Consider the following 24,177-nt stretch of genomic DNA (forward strand, 5'->3'; position numbering starts at 1 on the left):
CTGTAGAGGGGAACAAAGGAGAAATGAAATGTAATACTGGCTCAAGATATGTGCTTCACTTCTTGACCTATTGAGGTACAAGTGTATTTGGGACTTGTAGTGTTCTCCAGTTGAGAAGTATGAAGAAGAGGATCAAGATTTGTTACAGCTGCTTAATACACGAAGGAAATGGGCACAAAGTGATTCAGCCCATCTATGAGTAGGAAAGGGAGGATAGCGCAAAGGGCTGCACCACAAAAGGTTGCGGCCTGAGGCGAAGAAGAAGAAGACATTGCCCCCTCCCATTTCCTTCTGTTGGTGCTTTCTTCAACATTGATGATAGGACAATGCCTTCCACCGCACCTGAGGGCAACAAGAGAAGTTAGGAGGTACAGGGCAGGTGAATGGTACACAACCCTCTCCTCCAACACCTTGCTGCTGCCATCAAGCTTCTGAGGATGACTACTCCATATTGCCTAAGGAAGGGCTGTCCCTGAAATTGAGAGCCTAAGAATGGTTGGATCTGAAGCAGACCAAATTTGGAAGATCCAAAATCAGCGGCATGGTTGTCACTTTAGATTTGGGTGTGAAAAGAGCCAGGAAAAGCCTGGAGATAGTGATAATTATGTGTTTTAATGTTAAAGAAGTCAAATTCATTCTCTAATCGATTATTTAAAACAAAACAAAACACAGGACTAGGTTGCTGTGAGTTTTCCAGGCTGTACGGCCATGTTTCAGAAGCATTCTCTCCTGACATTTCACCCACATCTATGGCAGGTATCCTCAGAGGTTGTGAGGTCTGTTGGAAACTAGGCAAGTGATGTGGGATGCCAAGGATGGGAGAAAGCACTTTTTTCTGTTTGGGCAAGTGTGAATGTTGCAATTGGCCACATTGATTAGCATTTAATTGCCTTGCAGCTTGGACGCCTGGCTAGTTGCTGCCTGGGGAAATCCTTTGTTGGGAGGTGTTAACTGGCCCTGATGGATGCATGTCTGGAATCCCCTTGTTTTCAGAGTGTTGTTCTTTATTTACTGTCTTGATTTTAGAGTTGTTTACTACTGGTAGCCAGATTTCATTTTCATGGTTTCCTCCTTTCTGTTGAAATTGTCCACTTGCTTGCGGATTTCAGTGACTTCTTTGTGCAGTCTGACATGGTGGTTGTTAGAGTGGTCCAGCATTTCTTTGTTCTCAAATAATATGATGTGTCCACATTGGTTCATCGAGTGCTCTGCTATGGCTGACGTCTCTGGTTGAATTAGTCTGCAGCGCCTTTCATGTTCCTTGATTCGTGTTTGAGTGCTATATTTGGTGGTCTTTATATGGACCTGTCCACAGTTGCATGTTATATGGTAGACTCCTCAACTTCTGAGGATGCCTGCCATAGATGTGGGTGAAACATCAGGAGAGAATGCTTTGGGGATATGGCCATACATCCTGGAAAACTCACATCAACCCAGTGATTCCGGCCATGAAAGCCTTCAACCGCACAAACGTATAGGATCTTGCAAATACCTTAATTTTTACAATAAACCTGATCTAAGATACTAAACCCAAGATCTTGAACAGTCCCATGCCCCCCAACTCAGCTCTAACTGCTGTCAAACTCCATGGAGCATTTAAAATATCCAGAGGAGAGGTCATTCCTGGTAGTAGTTTTCCAAACAAGGGGAAGCAAAGCTGTAATTTCTCCTTCCCATCTTCAGTGAGAATGGGAAGCAATCCTAAATTCTCAATCCCTCCCCCAATTTCCCCTCCCTGCCCTGGCCTTTTAATGGCTGTGGTAGGTGTCCATAGGGCTTTACAGACAACTGCTAAGAATTGGGAGATTTTGTACAGCCTCCAGGAGGACCTGTCTAAAAGATGACATATGCATGTATAGAATTATATTATGCACCTGAATGTCACCAACAGCATTCTGTATAAAAAAATATGTAAGGCAGTAGTGTCACCATTGTTAGGGGAATCTGATTTTTGTGGATAACATCTTTGGATTGAAATCTGGGAGTCATCACAAAGTGGAGCACATGCTTTACATGCAAACAGTGATCAACTTTTGGCATTAACAAAAAAAGGAACTAGTAGAAGATAATGGGAAAGAACCAGTAGGTACTGGGAAGCATCGTTCTCTGTCTGAAAGACTGCATAATTGTTGCTAATTAGAGCAGCCAGTTCTGATTGAGATGACTGAGGTGAAGTGTAAATTTTTAACTTGCAGTTATGTATAATTATAGATAGATGTTTTAAAGGGTAAGTATTTAATGTTGCTTAACTAAGGGGGATGGTAGCCAGCTCAGCTTATGTTGAGCTGGGTTACCATGGAAACAAGGGTGGAGCCAACTGCCACTTGGCAGGGCAGCCATTTTAAAACAGTTAGTCTACAGTCTGTGAACTGTAGGAGTGGCTGGTTCTGTTGAGTAGTGAGAACCAGGAAGGTAATCTGTAGTTTAAAAACTACAGGTAAAGGCTGATTCTATAGTAGAGAGAATCAGGAAAGTTTTGACTTTTAGCCTGAGTAGTTTAAATAAGTCAATGTGACTTAATTATATTAATAGTTAGTGAATGAGAGAAAGGGTGAGAGAAACCCAGTGAGGATCTCTATTGCAACAGAAACATCACAAAGAAAGAATAAGCTTGTAACTGAAGTAACCTATTAAGGAAAGGAACACAGTTTAAAGAAAAATAAGTTTGAAACCTTTTTCAACTCTGGGAAGTTTCCTTCCCAGAGTTGTTTAAGGAATGTTATAAATGTAACCTTTGAAGATTTGTGCCTCTTAGAGTTAGGTTACATTGAAACCATCACGTTCCTTCTACATTTCAATAAACTTGTTACTATTTTCCCTAAAGCCTTGTCTCTGATACAATTCCTTTCCAAGTTAAGTCACGCTACAAAGAAGAAAGACCAAATCAATATTATTAGCTATAAGCTACGCTATCAATTTAATAAGCCCTTACAGAGTGGTGGCTCCTTTACAAACGTTTACAAATTTGTGACCTCATCACAAATTAGTGGCATCTTCGCGAATCGTTACAATAACCAATCCAGATTAAGCAGCTTCCCACATTCCTGTAGGTCAGGGGTGTCAAACTCATTTTCATTGAGGGCCTCATCAGCCCTCATTATTGTCCTCAAAGGGCTCTTGAATCCACCTATGGAGAATCTGTGACTACATATGGCCAACTATAATTCTTTTATGTAGTGATCGCTGCTCTTTAGTTATTTCCCCAGTTTGGATTCCCATATGTTACTAGCTTTACCCGCCACGTGTTGCTGTGGCCAACCTTCTCTCCCTCTTTCTCTCCTTTCACTCCTTCCTTCATTTCCTTTTCTTCTTTAGTTTCTTCCTTCTCTACCTGTTTACTTCCTTCCTTAGCTTTTTGCTCCCATCCTTCCTTCTGTTTATTTCTTTCCTTCCCTCCCTCTTTCTCTCCTTCTTTCTCTTCTTCCTTTGCTCCGTCTTTCCTCCCTTCCCTTTTTTTTCTTCTCTCCTCCTTCCTTCTCTTCCTCTTTCCTTCCTCCTCCCTTTTTATTTTCCTTCCTCTTTCTCTCCTTTCTTCCCTCTCTATCTCTTTCCTTCCTTCCTTCGCTCTTGACTTCCAGACTTCCTTTTCTTTCTTTCTTTGCTTCCCTCCCTTTCTCTTCTTCCTTTGCTTTTTTTCCTCTCTTCCCCTTCCCAAATTCCCCTTCCTTCCTTCCTTCCTTCCTTCCTTCCTTCCTTCCTTCCTTTTGACACCTTCCCTTCCCCTTCCCTTTCTTCTTTTTTTCTATCTTTCTTTCCTTTCCAGCTTCCTTCCTTTCTCCCTTCTTTCCCATCCTTCTTCTCTCTCTTTATTCTTTCTTTCTTACCTTTCTTCTTTCATATACCTTCTCAACTTCTCCTTCCTTCATACACCTTCCCTCCCTCCCTCCCTCCCTCCCTTCCTTTCCTTCCTTTCTCCGTTCTTTCCCATCCTCCTTCTCTCCCTTTCTTCTTTCTTTCCTTTCTTTCTTCTTTCATATACCTTCTCAACTTCTCCTTCCTTACTTCCTTCATACACCTTCCCTTCCCTCCTTTCTTCTTCCTTCCTTCCTCCCTCCCTCCCTTCTTTCCCATCCTCCTTCTCTCCCTTTCTTCTTTCTTTTCTTCCTTTCTTGTTTCATATACCTTCTCAACTTCTCCTTCCTTCCTTCCTTCCTTCCTTCCTTCCTTCCTTCACCTTCCCTTCCCCTTCCCACTTTTCTTCTTTCCTTCCTTCCTTCCTTCCTTCCTTCCTTCCTTCCTTCCTTCCTTGCTATTTACACCCCTTCCCCTCATTTCCGTCCTTCCTTCCCTCTCCCGCTTCCTTCCCTCCTTCCCCTTCCTCACCGATGGCGGAGCCAGACGGCGGTGTGCGGGGCTGGCCTGGGCCGGGCGTTGCGGTGGCCGATGGGCTGTCCTTGGCAGAGCCGGGCCGCGGCCTCTCTCGGCCGGGCCAGGAAGGCACGCAGTGGGGGCCTCCCGGGCAGCCTCCGCACGTCGTGCAGCATCCTGGCCCCCAGCGAGCACAGCCAGCTGAGCTCCAACTCCCAGGCCGGGGCTTCAGCATCAGCAGGTAGGCCGCATTCTAGAACTACAGTTCCCAGAGTGCATTGCATGTGTACTTCCTCCCCTGGGCACTGCGCATGCTCAGTTGGTTTTTGTAATTGTGCGTTTGTTGAAATGTTGTTTGGAATTTTGATTCGCGTTGTGCATACCTTGTGGGTTGAGGTATGTGCACGGCAAATTCGGTGTGTTTTCGTCGGGGTTTTTTCAAGTTTTGCTGTCCCGTTGAACGCCCTTTCCATTTTTATATATATAGATTGAGTAACAACTCTCACCACTTTTTATTATCTGCTATGTGGATAGTGGGAACTGCAACCTAACCGACCTTGTGGCTCTGAAGCTGGGGAAAATTAAAGGACATCTTAAAGTCAAGCACCATATGTCCACAAGCCTTGTGTCTATATTCAAACCCCACTATCTTGACTAAGTAAAACAAACTGCATCCTTTGGGATGTTACTGTATCACCTTCCATCAGCTCTAGTCATAATGTCTAATAATGAGGAATACAGGAGTTGAAAAGAAGGCCATCTAAAAGAAGGCCACCTAAATTACTGGATGACAACCTATGGAATTACTTACCATTCTGAGAAGTCCCTTGCTGTCCAAGCCCTAATAACCTCAGCAATTCCATCCGCAATCTGTCCACTGGGCAGCCTTAGGTCATCTGAGATGTCACTGTTAAAGTTTCCACATGGGGCACACATCTTTCCTGCCAGGCTGTTTGTGACTTTCACTGTCAATTTGCCATTGGGATTGAAAAGAACCTGCATCTTGGAGTGTTGATCAATAACAATGGCATCTTGAGACTCAGTAATAGACACCGCTTCAGATATATTCATTGGGAGCTGGACCAGGAGTCCATTGACCTGAAATGCAAAGAAGGCAGGCTTAAGCACAGTGGAGCTGAGAACTATTTGGTTCCCACTCCCATGATAGCGGAAAGATCTGATAGAGGATGTTGAGTGTCACATGACCAAGTCCTGCACTTGTAGGACAATGGTGGGATCAAGCATAGAAGCAAAATAGTGACTTTCATCCATATAAGGAAATGGTGACATTTGATTTTGTAAACAGTGGTCAGTAATAGGCAGTGGCAGGTGAGGGTGGGGTCAGTGGGGGTCAGTGGGGAGGTATGCAAATGCTGGCAGGTGGCCAGTGACGGGGTGGCACTTGGTGGGTGGGAGTGGGTGGGTGTCCATGGGGGGGGGGGGTGTGAATCATAGGATTATAGTTGGAAGAGACCTCGTGAGCTATCCAGTCCAACCCCATGCCAAGAAGTAGAAAAATCATATTTAAAGAACCTGCAATGGATGGCCATCCAGCCTATGTTTAAAAGCCTCCAAAGAAGGAGCCTCCACCACACTCTGGGGCAGAGAGTTCCACTGCTGAACAGCTCTCACAGTCAGGAAGTTCTTCCTAATGTTCAGGTGGAATAACCTTTCCTGTAGTCTGAAGCTATTGTTCCGCATCTTAGTGTCCAAGGGCAGCAGAAAACAATCCTGCTCCCTCCTCCCTATGACTTCCCCTCACATGGCCCTCATCATATCTCCTCTCAGCCTTCCCTTCTGAATGCTAATCATGCCCAGCTCTTTAAGCCACCCCTCATAGGACTTGTTCTCCAAAACCTTGATCATTTTAGTCACTCTCCTCTGGACACATTCCAGCTTGTCAGTATCTTCCTTCAATTGTGGTGCCCTGAATTGGACACAGTATTCCAACTGTGAGTTTAAGAAGGGCCTTTTTGATGTGTTTTTAAAAACTATGTTTTAATTTTACCATTGTTTGCTTTAACTTGACTGAATCCTTCCAGGGAGAATTTTCCCAGCTCTGGCTTCTGTACCCAGCCCAACTTTCTCCCCCTCCCCGCCACCCCCCAAAAATAAAAAGCTCTTTCTTCTTCTAGTTAATCTCTTTGACTCTCTGCTATTCTTTCCCCAGCCCAACCTTCTGGCTTGTGTGTGTGTGTGTGTGCTCTTGCACCAGTCCAGCCACACTCCTCCTTTTTTTATTTTTGTAGAAACTTAAAAAAAATCCTAGAAATCAGTGGATAACTCAAAGATTCTGAAACTTAGGGGGGTTGCAGTTCGTAAATGTGTCCTCCAAGTGTGGCCATTTTTGTTCCTAGGGCCATAAAAATGATGGAAAGAGGAGCCTCAAAGTTCCCCCATTATTGCCAACAGGCCGGATCTTCTTGAAGCAAAAACAGAGTTTCCGGCTGAAGAATCATGAAATGATTCCCCCCCCCCCCCCTCCAAATTTCAGGAATTTCCTGGTAAACGGACTGGAGGAGCGGGAGGGGGGAGGGCAGCAACTGAAAATGGGACTGAAAACGGGATAGTTTTTTGATGACTCACACACAAATATCCCATATTTAGACATATATGTCAATGGTTTTGCATTCTCTAGAATTGGCTATATTATAAGAATAAAAGTATTGATGGGGAAATTCAGTGAAGCACATCATGCTGTAACATGTAAGGAATCCATGTGTGTGTGTGTGTGTGTGTCAGCTGTAAAATAAGATGCATGAAGGTGATTGGTCGGGCTATGCTTGGGGAGCCGGCTGAGCCTGAGACTTTTGGATACTGTTACATTTTCATTCAGGCTTGAGCTATGCAGGTGTTTGGAGCAGCAGAGTGGGAAGCAGAGAGAGACACAGAGTTTGGAGTGTGCTCTTGCTTCATGGGTTGCTGAGGGAGTTTATCTACATGGACTAAGAAAGACCATTTTAAATCTCTCACAAAAGGACATTATGTGAGTAGATACAACTGATCACATTGTGCATATGTTGTAGTGAACTACAAAGAGTAAACTTCTTGGTGTTCACTGTCCATCTGCATGGCATATTTTCTTTCTCTGGCAAGGCAGTGTGTGGGCTGACCAGACGTGAACTCCATGTGGTTTATCAGTCTATCTCTAAACTTTCTGGATCCTGAAATCTCCTTAAGAACATTAAGAGGAGCCTTGATGGATCTTTCTGATGTCCCATCTGGTCCAGCACTAAGTTTCATGGAGTAGCCAAATGGTTGCTTCTGGTGAGCCTCGACTTGGAAGCTCTCTCTTTCATTTTCTCTCCAGTAACTGTTTTCAGGCAAACCACCTTTTTAGTTATACTGGCCAGCAGCCACTTACCCAAGTCTCTTTGTGGCTGGTCACTGTGATGAAGGCTTCCCGGAAGAAGACATAGGCAGCTACAGCTGTTGGCACGGCATCACTATTGCAGTCATTGACATCAACCACAACCTTAAACCAAGATGGTGACATCTCATCACAGTAGGAGGCCAACTTGTAGATCCCAGTAGAGAGGAATTTTCCTTTGGCACCATCAAAAGATGTGAACCAGGCTCCTGGTGTGAAAGTGCAGTGGCCTGCCTGCCTTACACAGCCACGGATCTTAGATATGAGTGCACACGTCTCTCCTTCTGCGCAGCCGGCTACTTCACAAGTGAGCTGGCCTGAAGGACGGCATGTGCATTTCTCTGAGCAGTCACTGGAGACGATGGCCTCTCCAGCCTAGAAAGAAATTCCAGACAAACAAACAAACAAACAAAAACAACAACCTCAGAACATTTAATTTTCAGAGGAAACGAGCATGTTCACTAGTCAGAGGATCATTCCTCTGCCATAGTAAAAAACGTTTTCCCATTAAATATCATTGACTAGAACATTGGTTCTCAATCTGTGGGTCCCCAGATGTTTTGGCCTTCAACTCCCAGAAATCCCAACAGCTGATAAACTGGTTGGGATTTCTGGGAGTTGTAGGCCAAAACACCTGGGGACCCACAGATTGAGAACTACTGGGCTAGGGCATTTTCATGAAATGTCAGAGTCCATTTTCAAACAAAAGAGCCACCAAACTGTATATGATTGATGAGAATTTACTAGATAGATTAGGTATGGAATGGGTTGTACGTGGCTGTCAAAAAAAGTATGTATTTCGATAGGAGCAGTCATAGCTCCAGTCTGAGCAGAAGGTCCTGCATGCACTCCTCCCACAACACTATGGGATTCCTGATTGGCTGGAATGAAATGGTATTATTATTATTATTATTATTATTATTATTATTTCCTATATTTATATCCTGCCCTTCTCACCCCCGAGTTGGGACTCATGGCGGCCTCAGAAACGGACTCAGGGTGGCCTCACAACATACGGTGCCATCATAATAAAACAATCAACAATACATTAAAATATTTAAAAGATTAAAGCAATAATTAAAACAATGGGTTAACACACGCCTATTAAAATCAGAGTCTAAAATCCAGTCCGGGTCAAATCATTGTACTTGCTGCTCACTAATCAAACGCTTGGTCCCAAAACCAGGTCTTGGTTTTTCTTCCAAAAGACAGGAGAGAGGTGGCCATTCTGATGTCTCTGGGGAGAGCATTCCACAGGTGGGGGGCCACTGGGCACCATCAGACAATACATGGCAGGTCCTCCCAATTATGGGAAGATCAATGTGTTTTGGGTACTCTGATGAAGCTACCCACATTTGGGGGCTAAAAAGCCTGTGGGGTGGTAGAAAGGGTGGTGGAGCAACACATGTTGCTGACCTTTCTGCCATCTGATGGAAGGGAGGGAAAGAGTGTCTTACACCCTCTCCTGCCCTCCATATGATGAGGGAAGGAGGAAGGGTGCACAGGTGCCATAAGCCACTCCAGGCACATTCCCTTTGTTGATGAAAGTTAGCAAACGGCATGGCCCCTTTGAGCCATGTGAAGAAAGCCCAAGAGTGTCTAATGAACCATAAAACACATGAACTTGCACCATGATCTTTGGTTTCACCCATTGCATTGACAGACAAAGTAGTATAACGAGAGACACAGAAGGCTGATTTAATGGCATGAATATAGGCATGCACTCATCAATAGTAGTAGTAGTAGTAGTAGTAGTAGTAGTAAATTTTATTGATTAGCCCTTAGGCCATATCACAATATCAGACCAAACAAAAAGGCTTGATAAAACTTGGTTACACTCCATATAGTACGTTAAGTAAAACACTTATAATAATATAATAAATAAATAGGATAAAACTGTATATATACATCATGTTTCCATATCACCCATACAATTTACCCCACACACCTATAGAAGAGCTGCAAAAACTCTTCAAGACTAGGGGTACATTTACACTATGCAGTTAGTACAGTTTGGCACCATTTTACATGCCATGGCTCAATGCTATTGAAACATGGGTGTTGTAGTTTTGTGAGATATCAGAACTCTGGCAGAAAAAGCTAAAGGTCTTGAAAACATACAACTCCCATGATTCTATAGGATTGAACCATGACAATTAAAGTGATGTCACACTACATTAATTCTGCAATTTAGATGCATCCTATGTCCCCCCAAGCTAAGCCATAATTGCTGTATTTTCCACGATCTACAGAGACACTCTCTGGAACACCTCAGCAAGCAAGAGTCCAAAAGTGACAGGCTCAAACCCAGAACCTCAACCAATGGCTGATACCAAATGAGAGACTCCCTCCTGGGAACACAGAAAACTGGGCGACTTGGAAGGCACTGAACAGACTGCGCTCTGGTACCACGAGATGCAGAGCCAACCTTAAGAAATGGGGCCACAAAGTGGAATCCATGACATGCGAGTGTGGAGAAGAGCAAACCACAGACCACCTACTGCAATGCAACCTGAGCCCTGCCATATGCACAATGGAGGACCTCCTTGCAGCAACACCAGAGGTACTCCAAGTGGCCAGCTACTGGACAAAGGACATTTAATAGAATACCAAGTCTGCAAATTTTGTGTTTTGTTTGTTTGTTTGTTTGATTTTTTAATGCAATACAACTGTTTTTGTTTCCTCCTGACATAATAAATAAAATTGCCTACTGCAGTCTAATTCTTCAGCCAGTTCTCACCTTGATATAGCGTCCTTCATAAGCACAGCCACAGTTGTCCATGGACACACATTCCCCTCCATCGAATACGTAGCCAGTGTCACACTGGCAGCCTTCAAAGCATTTTCCACTACATTGAGATGGAGCAGACAAGGCAGCACATGTATAATCACAGGATCTTGTGCACAACTCATAATGGCTATTGCCTGGGCAGGAGAGGGCTGAAAGGAACAAGGAAAAATTGTAGAAAATGAGAAAGGAATTAGATGGGCTTCACTCAGGCATAAATACAGTTCTCTTTTGATGGTGCTAGGATCGTTTAGCATCCCCTTAGCCTGCCTAGGGCTCTGGATTTTTGATCATGGGAGACTGCTGCATAAGACACATAAAAAACTATAATTCATCACACAGTGAGATAGGTTGATGCCGTAGACTGAAACAGTTGTAGGTCTCTGTTTTGGGTCTCAACCCCATAATTAATCCCTCAAAATGCTGGCTTTTCCCATCAGAAGCCCTTGGGGTTCCATTTGGTCAGTTTAGGCTTTTTGTTGTCCTTATAGGTCAGTTTTAGGACAGATGGAGAGTTTTATTTCAAGCCTGGAGGTGTGAAGATTACCTTCTAAGTTCTATCTGTCCAGGTCCTGGAAATTGCCCACCCAAAGTCAACTATGCTCAGACCCAAAATCAAATCTTTGCTAGCCATGTAATATAATTGGTTATCTTGGGTTAATTTTTGATCTCACAATTTCCTCCACCATGGAACTATATATGATTGGTCAATGACACCTAAGTCCATCAGTATATATGATTACTCTATGAGCTCCCAAGTCCAGATTGCTACAGATTTCATTTGCAAACTTACGACAGGAGGAGCTTGTTCTCCATTTTCCAATGTTGATTCCAGCTAGTTGGCATGCAGCTGCATATGCCTGAAGGCTATGACAAAGGGTTTCTCTTGCACCGCTGGAGTCGCACATGTCAAAAAGGCAATTTCTGAAGTAATCAGTAGGGCTCACCAACCCATGACAATCTCTGAATGGACCTGATCTGGACAGGATCATTCCACATGACTTTTCAGTCCTATATGGGGCCTTCTGTGCTTCACTGCAGGTGGGGCAACTCTCCCCACAGCCATCAGAGCAAATGGCATCGTCAACAGAAACTTTCCAGGAAGTCCCAAATTTCTCCATACTTTTAGTGAGCTCTCCATTGGGAAGCATGAAGTCATCACTCTTATTACCATTGAAGTTGCCACCTAGTCCACACATGTGTCCCTGGTAGGTGTTGGGGATAGATACATGAACATATGAAGAAGTATCATAAAGGACAGTGAGGCCAAAGGATGACTGGAGAATGATATTGTTTCCCTCTTGTGTGATCCAGAGTTTCCCATCCACTGTATTCATTGGCAAAGTGAAGAGTTCTCCATTCACCTATATAAATAACAAAGAATGTGATTTGGGGCAAGATTACAAAGGGATCCAAACTAACATGACTATGTCTTTGAAGTCTACCAATTCAATCTGGAGCAATAGTATTAGTTATGTTCACAAACACATATAAGCACCAATATGTTTTTGTTTGTTGCTATCTATTTACAAGGTGCTTCCCATTTCAAGTTGCTTTCCACTTACGGAAACACGAAGGTGAAACTATCATACATGAAGGTGAACCTATCATAAAAGTATATCTCCTGGTGATCAATACCATATCTATCTTTAATTCATACTATATATCATTCATACAGAGGCTGGGCTTAGCACAACAGGCTAAACTGCTGTGCTGCAGAAAAATCCTGCTGATCGAAAAGTCGGCAGTTCAAGCCCGGGTCAGGGTGAGAACCCGCCATTAGCCGCAGCTCACCTCCCCTCCTAGCAGGTTGAAAGCAGAAATGCAAGATAAAATAGGTACCGTTTTTAGATAAAATAGGTACCGTTTTTAGCGGGGAGGTAATAAAGGCACCCTTAAGGATATTGATAGGAGGAAAGCATGGAAGATGGAGCGAGAGCACAACCCCCCCCCCCCGGCCGCATTTGAGCACAGCCTCCAAGATGCCGGAAATAAGATGGAAAAAACTTCCTTTACCTCTGTTTGCATTGTCTGTCCTTGATAATTGTAAAATTGGCATTGAATCTTTGCCATAAGTGTGTTCTGTATGCCACTCTGATTCCCCTTTGGGGTGAGAAGGGCATGGAAATAAATAGTGTAAATAAATAATAAATAAATATAAATGGAATAGAGACCTACCACAGCCTTCCATTTCATTTCTCTTTCGAAAATAATAGAATAGCCATGGACAGAAGTTATAACTGTTTTTGTTATAGGTGAGCGCCCATTAACAGGTTTCTCGTTCTCCACCAACACAGAGAACTTCACTAATCGAGGATCTTCACCACAGACTTTGGCGAAGGTATAGGTGCAAGAGCCATGAAAATCAAAAGTTTGACCGTCAAAGGAAATATAATGAGGGTCGCCAGATGCAATTGTTGTTCCATATCCAATAGGGTGGCAGCCTTGGATGCCATTTTTAACCCTACACTCCTCGTGAGCTCCACAGGAGAATTTCTGGCAATCAACGGATCCATTGTTCATGCATTGACACTTCTCTTGGCAAAAGCTGCTGGGGTAGAATTCTTCTCCTTTCTTGTAGTATCTGCCCTGGTGAACACAGCCACACTCTGCAAGAGGGACACAGTCATCCCCACTGAGGAAAAATCCAGAATCACAGATACATCCTTCCACACACGAAGCCTCACATGTTTCTGGAGCTGAGCGATCATCACAAGTGGCAGGGCAACCGTTTCCACAGAGCTCATAGTGAGAATTTTGTGGGCAAGGGATGTCTGCAAGAGAAGAAGAGGGAAGAATGATGAGCTGTGGAATTTAACACAGAGAATATATTATTATTATTATTATTATTATTATTAAACTTTATTTTTACCCCGCTAGCATCTCCCGAAGGACTCGATGCGGCTTACAAAGGCCAAGGCCTGAAAACACAACATAACAATACATAACCTAAAGCAAATTAAAAACAGTTAAAGCAATATTAAACAACAAGCAATAAAACAATACACCAGGACACAATAAAACTGGGCCGGGCCAGAGTAATGGGTACAGATTAAAAATGTTGATGTGACAGGTAATATGTAAGGATTATAGGGTAAGTGCAGTGTGCCACCAATCTTAATTTCTAATGAAGTGCTTCTGGGACTTGTTGTTGGAGTTTTCCTATTCTGGAAAGGCACATCGGAACAGCCAGGTCTTCAAGTTCTTTCTAAAGACTGCCAACGTAGGGGCCTGTCTAAGATCTTTGGGGAGGGTATTCCAGAGTTGGAGGGCCACCACAGAAAAGGCCCTGTCTCGCGTCCCCACCAGACGCACCTGTGACTCAGGCGGAATTGCGAGCAGGGCCTCTCCAGATGAACGAAGTGAGTGCGTGGGTTCATAAACGGAGATGCGGTCACGCAGGTAGGATGGTCCCAAACCGTTTAGGGCTTTGTAAGTAAGCACCTGCACCTTAAATCGGGCTCGGAAGATAAATGGCAGCTAGTGGAGCTCCTTGAACAGGAGGGTTGACTTCTCACTGTATGGAGCACCAGTTAACATCCTGCTGCTATGTGTAATTTCCCCACCAACAGGAGAGTATAAATGTTGTTGCCATTTTATGTAGGATAGCAATGGGGAGAACACAACCCATTGGGCACATTTCACGCATGAAATGCTGTCTTAAATTCAACAATGTATTCAGCTGTTTAATCTCTTTCTGCAGGTCATTCCAAAATTTAGGGGCAGGCTAACCCTCACCAACGTAGTCCTGGCTGATTGGAGCAAATGTTGCTAAGAGGGCCTAAGTCTATGGGGTGAATTATGCAAGATGAAAAGACCCCATAGATAACCTGGATGCTTTGTACTTTTCTTGGAAACTAATGGGCAGCATTGATATAATCCATTGGAAAACATGGGAGCTATAATTGATCCAACTTGAAGGAACAATAATCAGCTGATGTATTGATTAGGATGCTTGCTAGAAATACTATGAGTTTAAGTAATTGGAACAGGACCTATGGGACAAGAGCAATGAATTGTATGATCACTGTCTACATTAATAGTACAACAACAGAAGCCAACAAGTATTTGTATCAGATATAATTTTAGGTCATTCTTACAGAGTTTTTTCACGCTGAATTCTGATCTGTGTTAATTTTTTTCTCTTATCATGTGTAGTTTTTGCAATGAATCTAATTAAATAATTAATGCATTTATGCACTGATGTCAATAGAATCTAATTGATTTCATTGCATAAATGCATTAATTATTTTATTAGCCTCATTGCAAAAACTACCCATGATAGAGAAAAAATAAACACAGATCTGAATTCAGCGCAAAATAAACTCTATAAGAATGGCCTAAAATTAAATCTGATGGAAAATATTTGTTGGCATGTAATTAGATTCTATTGATGTCAGTGAATAAATGCATTAATTATTCAATTAGCCTCATTGCAAAAACTACATGTGATAAACACAGATCTGAATTCAACACAAAACACTCTGTAAGAATAATTTAAAATCCAATCTGATGAAAAATACGTGCTAGCTTGTAGTTAATTAGATTCTATTGATATCAGTGCGTAAATGCATTAATTATTCAATTAGTCTCATTGCAAAAACTATATGTGATAGAGAAAAATAAACACATCTGAATTCAGTGCAAAAAACTATAAGAATGTCCTAAAATCGTATATGAGGAAAAATACTGGTTGGCTTGTGTTACACGAATATGATGTGAAATGTGCAGACTTTAGAGTACTTTGCTGTTAATGTACCATTTATCATATTTTTAAAAGTTGAGGTGATGGAAAAAAATAAAGACATATTTAAAATCATTATAAAATTGATTTAAACTCTCATTTCTGATGATTACAAAAAGTTTGATTTTGTTGGCTTGTGTAATTGATATTCATGCCACAAATGTATCTCTGTCTGTAGGCTGGAAGAGCTTGGAATCCCTCATTGCACCTCTGTTGCCTTTTGCTTCTTCTGCTGGCAGATCTCTGCCATCAGAGCTGTTCTGCCAGCAGATTGATCTATCAGCAGGTTTCTTAGACCAACCTGTCTGAGGAGGGTTCTGCTGGTAGAAAGCGTTGTACCTAATTACATCTTTGAGTTAGGATTGAATTGCCTATCAGTACATCTTAATTTTAATTATTTATTTAAAAATTATGACCCACCTCCTATTTTTTTTAAAAAAATTGAATATAATTTCATTGCAAAATAGGGAAAGAACCAAAAGTTATGATGATGATATCTGCTCAAACTATACTTTTGGTGAAGAGCAAAGAATGTACATTTGTGTTCCTCATATGGCTTGGTGACTTGTGCTGGCGCACATGGTTAGAGTTTATAGAGTGGCCAATGAATTCATGCTGATGTATGTAGGCAGAAATGAACATGTGTCACCAGAGCTACAGTCAAAGGTGATTTATGTTTTAACTGATCTTGTTCTGATTTTATGCTATATGTCAATGTTTTTAAATGTTTTATGTTGCAGTTGGCATTGAATTGTTGACTTTGTTAACCGCCTCTTAGTCGGGCTGAGAGGGGCGGTATACAAATATAATAAACTAGCTGCCCCCCTGCCACGTGTTGCTGTGGCCCAGTCTGGTGATCTGGAAAATAAAGTAATGAGAAACTGTTGGTTTCTAATATATTTCTTAATGCTTGTGGGTAAACAGTATTTCTTGTTGTTTCTTTGTCAGTATTGATGTGGGGATTGTCTGTTTTGCCTACTCTGGAACATGCAACACATAATTGTCCTTCTTTAGGGGTCCCTTTCAAATCTATGATATTATATCTCTCCGTGTCTGAATCATATCTATCTATCTATCTATCTATCATCTATCTATCTATCTATCTATCTAGCTATCTATCTATCTATCTATCTATCTATCTCTATGACTGGATGGCTCTTTGTCAGGAGGGCTTTGATTATGTTTTCTTCCCTTGGTGAAGGGAGTTGGACTGGATTGCTTTAAGTATTTTCTGTTGGTCATGGGGGTTCTGTGTGGGAACTTTTCCACAATTCTGTCGTTTGTGGGCTTCAGAATGCTCTTTGTTGGTGAACTATAAATCTAAGTAACTACAACTCCCAAATGTCAAAGTCTATTTCCCCCCAGACTCCATCTGTGTTAATATTTGGGCGTATTGAGTATCAGTGCCAAGCTTGGTCCAGATCCATCATTGTTTGCATCCACAGTGCTCTCTGGGTGTAGGTAAACTACAACTCCAAAAGTCAAGGTCAATGCCCTCCAAACCCTTCTAGTGTTTTCTGTTGGTCATGGGAGTCCTGTATGCCAAGTTTGGTGCAATTCCATCTTTGGTGGATTCAGAATGCTCTTTGATTATAGGTGAGCAATAAATCCCAGCAACTACAACTCCCAAATCACAAAAATCATAATTTTTGAGTGATAGTCATTCCTTGTGTTGTAAGACATTTTGTTGCCAAATTTGATGTGATTTCGTTCATTGGTTCTTTTGTTTTTAAGGTACTCATTACGCACAGAGCATTTATATATATATATATATATAGAGAGAGAGAGAGAGAGAGAGAGAGAGAGATGATAGATAGATAGATAGATAGATAGATAGATAGATAGATAGATAGATAAGATGGCAACACTTACTGCAAAAGGAGGCTGATCTCCACTGTCCAATCTGAATGCCCTGAGTTTGACAGGCTGTCACATAAGCACTGATTGCATTGCAGAGCACATCATGGTGACCCTTATACGCACAAGTATCAAAGACACAATCTTCAAAAAAGGATGTTGAGTCAACAGCCTGATGACACTCTCTGAATGGTCCATCTTTTCTAATTAGGATCCCACAGTACTGGTCTCCCTTATAGGTTTGTTTCTCTGTCTCCTTGCACACTGGGCAGTCAGTAGTACATCCCATTGTGCATCCTGGGACATCCTTTAGCTTCCAGCTGTTTGCAAACTGGATTTCATCCCTTGCTTGAGTGCCATCTTTCATGGTAAAATCATCACTTGGATCCTGATTGGCATTGCCGCAGAGTCCACAGATAGCATTGGTGTAAGCGTTGGGAATAATGACTCTGGCATAACTGTACCAATCAAAGCTGACTCTTAGATCAAAGTCTGTTTTGATGAAACCATGGACACCACTGACGTAGATCTTCAGTTTATTCTCATAGGAAAATGGTAGGTCTACAAAGACTCCATTGACCTGAAAAATAAATAAAAGGATGGGGTTTTTTTGGTGAATTCAGGAAACAAGGAATTTCTTCAGTTACTCACTGTTTGTTTCTGTGAGCCTTCAAGTTATTTCTGGCTTATGTTTCCTGCAGTGTGGCATTATGAAATGGGAGAACCAGAATATTGGGAGAACTAGTGTTGTGAAGTGGCCAAAGTGATTTGACTAGAAATATGGTTTTAGTAAGCCACAGAAATTGATTTGGTACTTTTGTGTAAGTCACACTCTCTCAACTTAAGAGGAAGTTCAAAGGCAACTCTCCTCTGAGGAAATTATGCCAAGACAACCTTATATTAGGGTTGCCATAAGCTTGAAATGACTTGTAAGTACACACAGAGATATTAACAGACACAACAAGGATGCTGTACAACCACCATTATATAGTTAGTTATGTCTGATGGGCTTTTATCTACAGTCTTGAATTTTCTTAATTTAAAGTCCCAAACATGCCCATCCCCCAGCATTTATGTACCTGGACTTTACGTGGATATTCCTGGCTCAGACTAATGACCATGCCATAGACTTCCAAAGTTACCACCTTGGTGAAAGAGACTAATTTGCTACCTCGGTTGTTGTTTTCTACTGTGACCAAAAATGGAGTCAAGGTAGGGTCCTTGGAACAGACTCCTGCCATTTGATAAATGCAGGTGCCCTGGAAGTCATACTTCCTTCCATCGAAGGTGGTGTAGTGGGGGTCGCCGGTTCCTATGCAAGTGGAATAAGTCGTTCCCTTGCATCTACGAACACCATTCACCATGGCACATTTCTCATTGCCTTTGCAACTGGCCTTCCGGCATGTCACCCGGCCCAGATTGGCATCACACTTGCAGCGAGAGGTACAGTTCTCATTCTCCCAGAATTCCTCCCCAGCTTTGTAATGGATGTTGTTATAGGTACAGCCACAGTTCTCAATGGGAACGCATGTCTTGCCATTGAGGACATAGCCTTCGTTGCACTGGCAGATGGCAACACAGGTGTCATCACATGTTGAGGGAGCCGTCTGGTCAGAGCAGGTAGCTGGGCAGGCATTTCCACAAGCCTCGTAGTGGCTATTCTCAGGACAAGTGTGGGCTGTTGGATGGAGATGAATAATGAGTTTGAATGCATACAGCTTTACAATTTATCATAGATCAGACCAGAAACAAGTAACTCCAAAAGTATGGACATCTTTTCACTCTGTGTTCCCTGTGGACTGCATGCTGCTCTCTGTACAATAATAGCACTGCATTGTTATTGCTTCCAGTTGCTCCATGAACAAGGAATATTCAGTTCCAAGAAATGACTGGAATGTGGATCAAAACTGTGTGAGAGGGTTGAGGAGTACAGTTGACAGTGGAAGTCAAATTGCTCTGTGTTTGTAATAGTGGTTTAAATTTTTTTCCAACCATGTTTTGGTTGAAAGAATTACAGTATATACTCAAGTATAAGCTGAGTTTTTAGCCCCTTTTTTAAGAATGAGAAAGGCCCCCTCGGCTTATACTCGAGTCAAGGTTATTTATTATTTTACTCTTCTTTATGTTGTTGTTGTTATTGTTATTATTACATTTATTTTTTACTTTATTTATTATTATTACATTTATTATTAATGTAATTTTATTGGTATCTACTAGGCCTGGGTAACAACGGAAAAATTTGTTTCTAAAATCGATTTGTATTTGGGGTATTTGTTTTGATATTTAAAATAATTACAAAATTTTCCTTTTAAAAAGTTCGATATTTACGAAATTTCGTAAATGGTAAAAAATTAACGAATCGATTTCCGAAACAATAATGAATTGATTCGTTAATGGAGGACGCGACCGTGAAATACGCTAAAAAACCTCCAAAACCTTCTGAAGCTTCCCTCTCCCTCTGTTGTTGACTGTTGGTGTGATATTATAATTTTTTTTCACTAATTAAACCATAAAACTGGCCCAGACATGCGGGAATAATAACGAAATGACCTCAAAACAATAACAAAACGAATACAATATCGAAATACGAAGCATTTACAAAACGTTTTTGAAAATTCGTTTTTTTTAATAATTGCTCCAGAATGGTTCGTTATCGTTTTGTAATTGAAAAAATTAACGAATTATTAACGAATTACGAATTAACGAAACGAAACCGTCCAGCCCTAGTATCTACTTTTATTTTGAAATTTACCAATAGCTGCTGCATTTCCCACCCTTGACTTATACTCGAGTCAAGGTTATTTATTATTTTACTCTGTTGTTGTTGTTGTTATTTTATATTTATTTATTATTATTATTATTGCATTTATTATTTTACTCTATTATTATTATTACATTTATTATTAATGTAACTTTACGTCTTGAGCTTTTTCCTGAAGGAAAGGAGAGATGGAGCCAATATTATTTCCCTGGGGAGTGTGTTCCACAGAGAGGGGGGCACCACTGAGAAGGCCCTGTTTCTTGTCCCTGCCAATCACGTTTTCAAAGAGGCCAGGACTGAGAGCAGGGCCTTCCCGGATGATGTTAAACTCAGAGGTGGATCATAGAGGGAGATACCTTCGGACAAGTAAACTGGGCCAGAATTATAAATTTCATTACAGGACAAGACCAGCACTTTGAATTGTGGTCGTCTTGAATCTCTTTTCCTTTCATGCATACATTATTAGGGTGCTGTTTTGTTCCCTAATTCATTCTGAATATTCCTTAGTACTGATACCTTCAATGTCTGTCTCATTTCTCTGATGGTCAAACTGAACTGATTCACAGCCAGATGTTATTTTCCAGTCAGCTATGGCAACATGCTGTTCTTCACAAGCAGTGGCATATGTCTCCATCATACGGCAAAGCACGTTCTTGTCCCCTGTCTCTAAACACATTCTGTCAACACACTCATTGAAGTAGCTGGCAGGGCTCACAGCTGCATGACACACTCCAAAAGGTCCTCCTGAAGTGTTGCTGATAATCCCACAATATTTTTCACTGCCATAGAGCTCCTTCTGCTCATTATCACAACTCAAGCAGTTTCCTTGGCAGGAGTCCGAGCAGGCAGGGTCCTGATCCTTGACTTTCCATCTGTTGGCCCATTCCGTGACGGAGAAGGTTGGGGCACCATGAAGAGAAGTCATGTCATCATCTGCATCCCCATTGAAATTCCCACAGAGCCCACAGGTGGCTCCATAGTAACTGCTAGGCAGAGTCACCACTACAGTACCATCATGATCATATGTCACCTGGAGCCCAAAATTTGTTTTCACAACAAGCTGATCATTGCTTTTGGCAACTTCAATATTTCCATCCTCTAGTGCAGCAGGAATAGTGGTCACAATGCCATCCAACTGAGAAGAGAAATAAGAGACGCATTATAGATTTTTCTGGCACACATATTTTCCATTGTAATCAATCTATTTAATTTATTTAAAATGAGACCCTGAAGCCCCAAGCAGTTTGGAATGTATGCCCTATAATACAGAAATACTACTCAAAACATCTGAGGACTTTGGCTTATCGCTGATGAATTTATAGCATGCTGCATCTTCTTTGAAATCCATCATTACTACCATCTAAATAACTTGGTACTGACAATACCTGTTGAGTTTTAAAATTGATGTTTCTGGAGCTCTAGTTAAGTCAATTCTTTGTACAATGAGGTTTTTAGCACTGTTTGTGTCAGATACAGACTTTTTTGATTCAGAAAATAAGCTGACTTAGTACTAAAGCTTTATTTAAGATAAACAAGGCAAGCCGTACAATGTTGTCAGGACTGTTCAGTACTAGAACTATGAGGGTCATGCGGAAAGTAAAGTTATAAGGCATGTAGCTCTTGCGGGAAATTGATATCACTGTATGTAGCAGGATGCCAGCAGAAGCGAACAAGCAGTGCCAGTCGTAAACAGCTCATCGACTGGTACTGTGGTTAAGGTTAGAGATTAGCGTCCTCATTCGGTTTCCCTCCAAGTGCAAAGTTCATGCTATAATATGCTACCTAAATGCTAAGGGCATGAAAGCTGCTGCAATTCATCATGAGATCGTGATGAATCAAGACAATTTTTTTTTTGGCTACGGCCCTGCCTGGTAGAGTTTGGGAAAAATGGACTTTGACGTTTGGGAGTTGTAGTTGCCGGGATTCATCATGCCGAAATCATGATGAATCAAGACAGCATGTGGCAAAATGGGTACAGAATTTCAATTGTGGAAGGACAGAAATTCATGATGAGGCCAGAAGTGGATGGCTGTCCATTGTGACTGATGACATGGCTGAAAAAGGAGGTAGGAGACTTCTATGACATAGGCATCCAAAAGCCCATCCCATAGATGACAAAATGTATTGAACTAAATTGTGATTGTGTGGAAAAATAATGTAATACCTATGCTATAATCCATGTAAATTTTATTAAAATATATTCATTCATTGTGTTTTTAAAAAATCTTGTAACTTTACTTTCCGAATATCCCTCATACAGCATGAACTTCACACTTGCAGAGAAACAGAATGAGGACATTCATCTCTAACCTTCACCATAATGCCAGTTGATGAGCTACTGATGACTGGCACTGCTTGTTTGCTTCTGTTGGCTTTCTGCTACATGGCAGTGCTACCAACTTCCCCCACGAAAATTTCCCGCAAGAGCTATGTAACTTGTAGCCTTACTTTCCAGATCACCCTCATATTTTTATAGGTAACAGAATTCAAATAATTCACACACTGTCACCCCATTTGCTGGGATGTAGCATCTTTCACAGTGTATTTCCAGGTAAAGGTAAAGGTCTTCCCCTGACATTAAGTCCTGTTGTGTCCAACTCTGGGGGTTGGTGCTCATCTCCATTTCTAAGCTGAAGAGCCGGCATTGTCCATAGACACTTCCAAGGTCATGTAGCCGGCATGACATACATGGAGCACCGTTACCTTCCCACCGGAGCGGTACCTATTGATCTACTCACATTTGCATGTTTTCAAACTGCTGGGTTGGCAGAAGCTGGGGCTAACAGTAAGAGCTCACCCTGTTCCCCGGGTTCGAACTGGCAACCTTTTGGTCAGCAAGTTCAGCAGCTCAGCAGTTTAATCCACTGTGCCACTGGGAACTCCAGATTGGCCTATAAATCAAAACACCTTTTACTCCCTGCATACTAGGCTTCTCACAGGAAATGACCTTGGAGCTGCCAGGCTCCCATAACAGGCCCATACATCTGCCTAAACAATAAACATTTCTAACTAATGAGGTCATGCAGTATCAACCTCTATTCAAGCAATTAACATTGTCATAGTATCGCAAAGAATAACCTATCATTCAGTATACGCATGTAAAGGATGACCAACTCTTTATTGGGATTTCTAGATCTATTTTATGCCTTTTTTTCATCCATTATTATTGCACTCCATAGTTCCACCACCCCCACATCTATCTGATCATGAAGGACATAATTGTGAACAAGTCAGGCTAATTTCCTACCATAAGCTGGACATCATCTCCCTTTGTAATGGTGATGCTATGACCATAAACTTTGATATGAATGAGCTGCAGTTTGGAGGAGTCCTTGGAGTCCGTGTTGCTGTTCTTCTCTTCAACTGAGAAAGGTACAAGCTTGGGATCACTGCCACAGTATTGTGCAATGGTATAGGTGCAGGAGTCTTGGAAGTCCAGAAACAGACCATCAAAAGTCTGAACATACTGGCTTGTGGAACCTTGACAAGTCCCCATATATTCATGGACACAGTTTGCTTGGCCATTCTGCACTTCACATGTTTCCTTTATCCGGCACTGGAGTTTTGTGCAGGGATCTATGAGGGAGAACAGAATATCATTAGTGGGGTTCAGAATGCTCTTTGATTGTGGGTGAACTATAAATCCCGGCAACTACAACTCCCAAATGTCAAAGTCCATTTTTCCCAAACTCTACCAGGCAGGGCTGTAGCCAAAAAAAAAAAAAAATCAGGGAGGGTTGAAAATTTCGAGGGGGGGGGGTTGAAAATGGGGGGGGGGTGTTGAAACCTGCCTCCTAGTTCACACTGAAGAAAGAGCACAGCAGGGGTCAGAGCAGTCTTCAATAGCCTGCAGCTCCGCCCGGTCAACCACCTCCACCAAGTCTGGCCTCCTTAATGAGAGCATTCAAGACCCCACCCCAACTTGCTTCGCTACATCGGCTATTGCTGCAAGCAATGACAGTGTGAATAAATTGTCAATATTTGCTTGAGATGGTGCTTGCAGTTCTGGAGGGACTCTTAAGTTTTTGCGTCTCATAGAGTTAGCATGGGGATTTGGTTAACCAGTTAAAATTCATGAGTAACCCCCCCCCCCCCCCCGGCTACAGGCCTGCTACCAGGGTTCACATTTGGGCATATTGAGAATTATATATATACAAACATTAAAATCACTTATATCCACATTAAAATCAGTTGCTTTAAAACGAACTCAGGACACTATTTTGCCTCATTGCACTGCCCCAAAGTCTTGGTCCCACAGCCAGGTCTTCACCATCCTTCTGAAGGACAGGAGGGAGGGGGCTGATCTAATATTGCCAGGAAGGGAGTTCCATAACCAGGGGGGCAATCAC

At 42.0% G+C, this 24,177-nt stretch overlaps 1 protein-coding gene across 2 annotated transcripts in view; it reads right to left on the reverse strand.

The window, feature by feature from the left end:
- Nucleotides 1-24,177, reverse strand: part of LOC132780281 (IgGFc-binding protein-like) — a 37,010-nt gene that overhangs the window by 3,921 nt on the left and 8,912 nt on the right. The window contains exons 4-13 of one of the 2 annotated variants that reach the window (XM_067460669.1): nt 23,076-23,404; nt 20,345-20,963; nt 18,147-18,745; nt 17,083-17,647; nt 12,645-13,240; nt 11,260-11,830; nt 10,419-10,618; nt 7,673-8,053; nt 5,120-5,406; nt 7-342 (exon numbers count right to left, since the gene is read on the reverse strand). In XM_067460669.1, the coding sequence (XP_067316770.1) occupies nt 153-342; nt 5,120-5,406; nt 7,673-8,053; nt 10,419-10,618; nt 11,260-11,830; nt 12,645-13,240; nt 17,083-17,647; nt 18,147-18,745; nt 20,345-20,963; nt 23,076-23,404 (4,337 nt within the window). In that variant the 3' untranslated portion in view covers nt 7-152. Of the gene's footprint in view, nt 1-6; nt 343-5,119; nt 5,407-7,672; nt 8,054-10,418; nt 10,619-11,259; nt 11,831-12,644; nt 13,241-17,082; nt 17,648-18,146; nt 18,746-20,344; nt 20,964-23,075; nt 23,405-24,177 lie in introns of those variants that run through there. The other variant, XM_067460670.1, reaches the window with a different exon arrangement.

The sequence above is a fragment of the Anolis sagrei genome, chromosome X (genome assembly GCF_037176765.1).
Source record: "Anolis sagrei isolate rAnoSag1 chromosome X, rAnoSag1.mat, whole genome shotgun sequence".
NCBI classification, from domain to species: Eukaryota; Metazoa; Chordata; class Lepidosauria; order Squamata; family Dactyloidae; genus Anolis; species Anolis sagrei.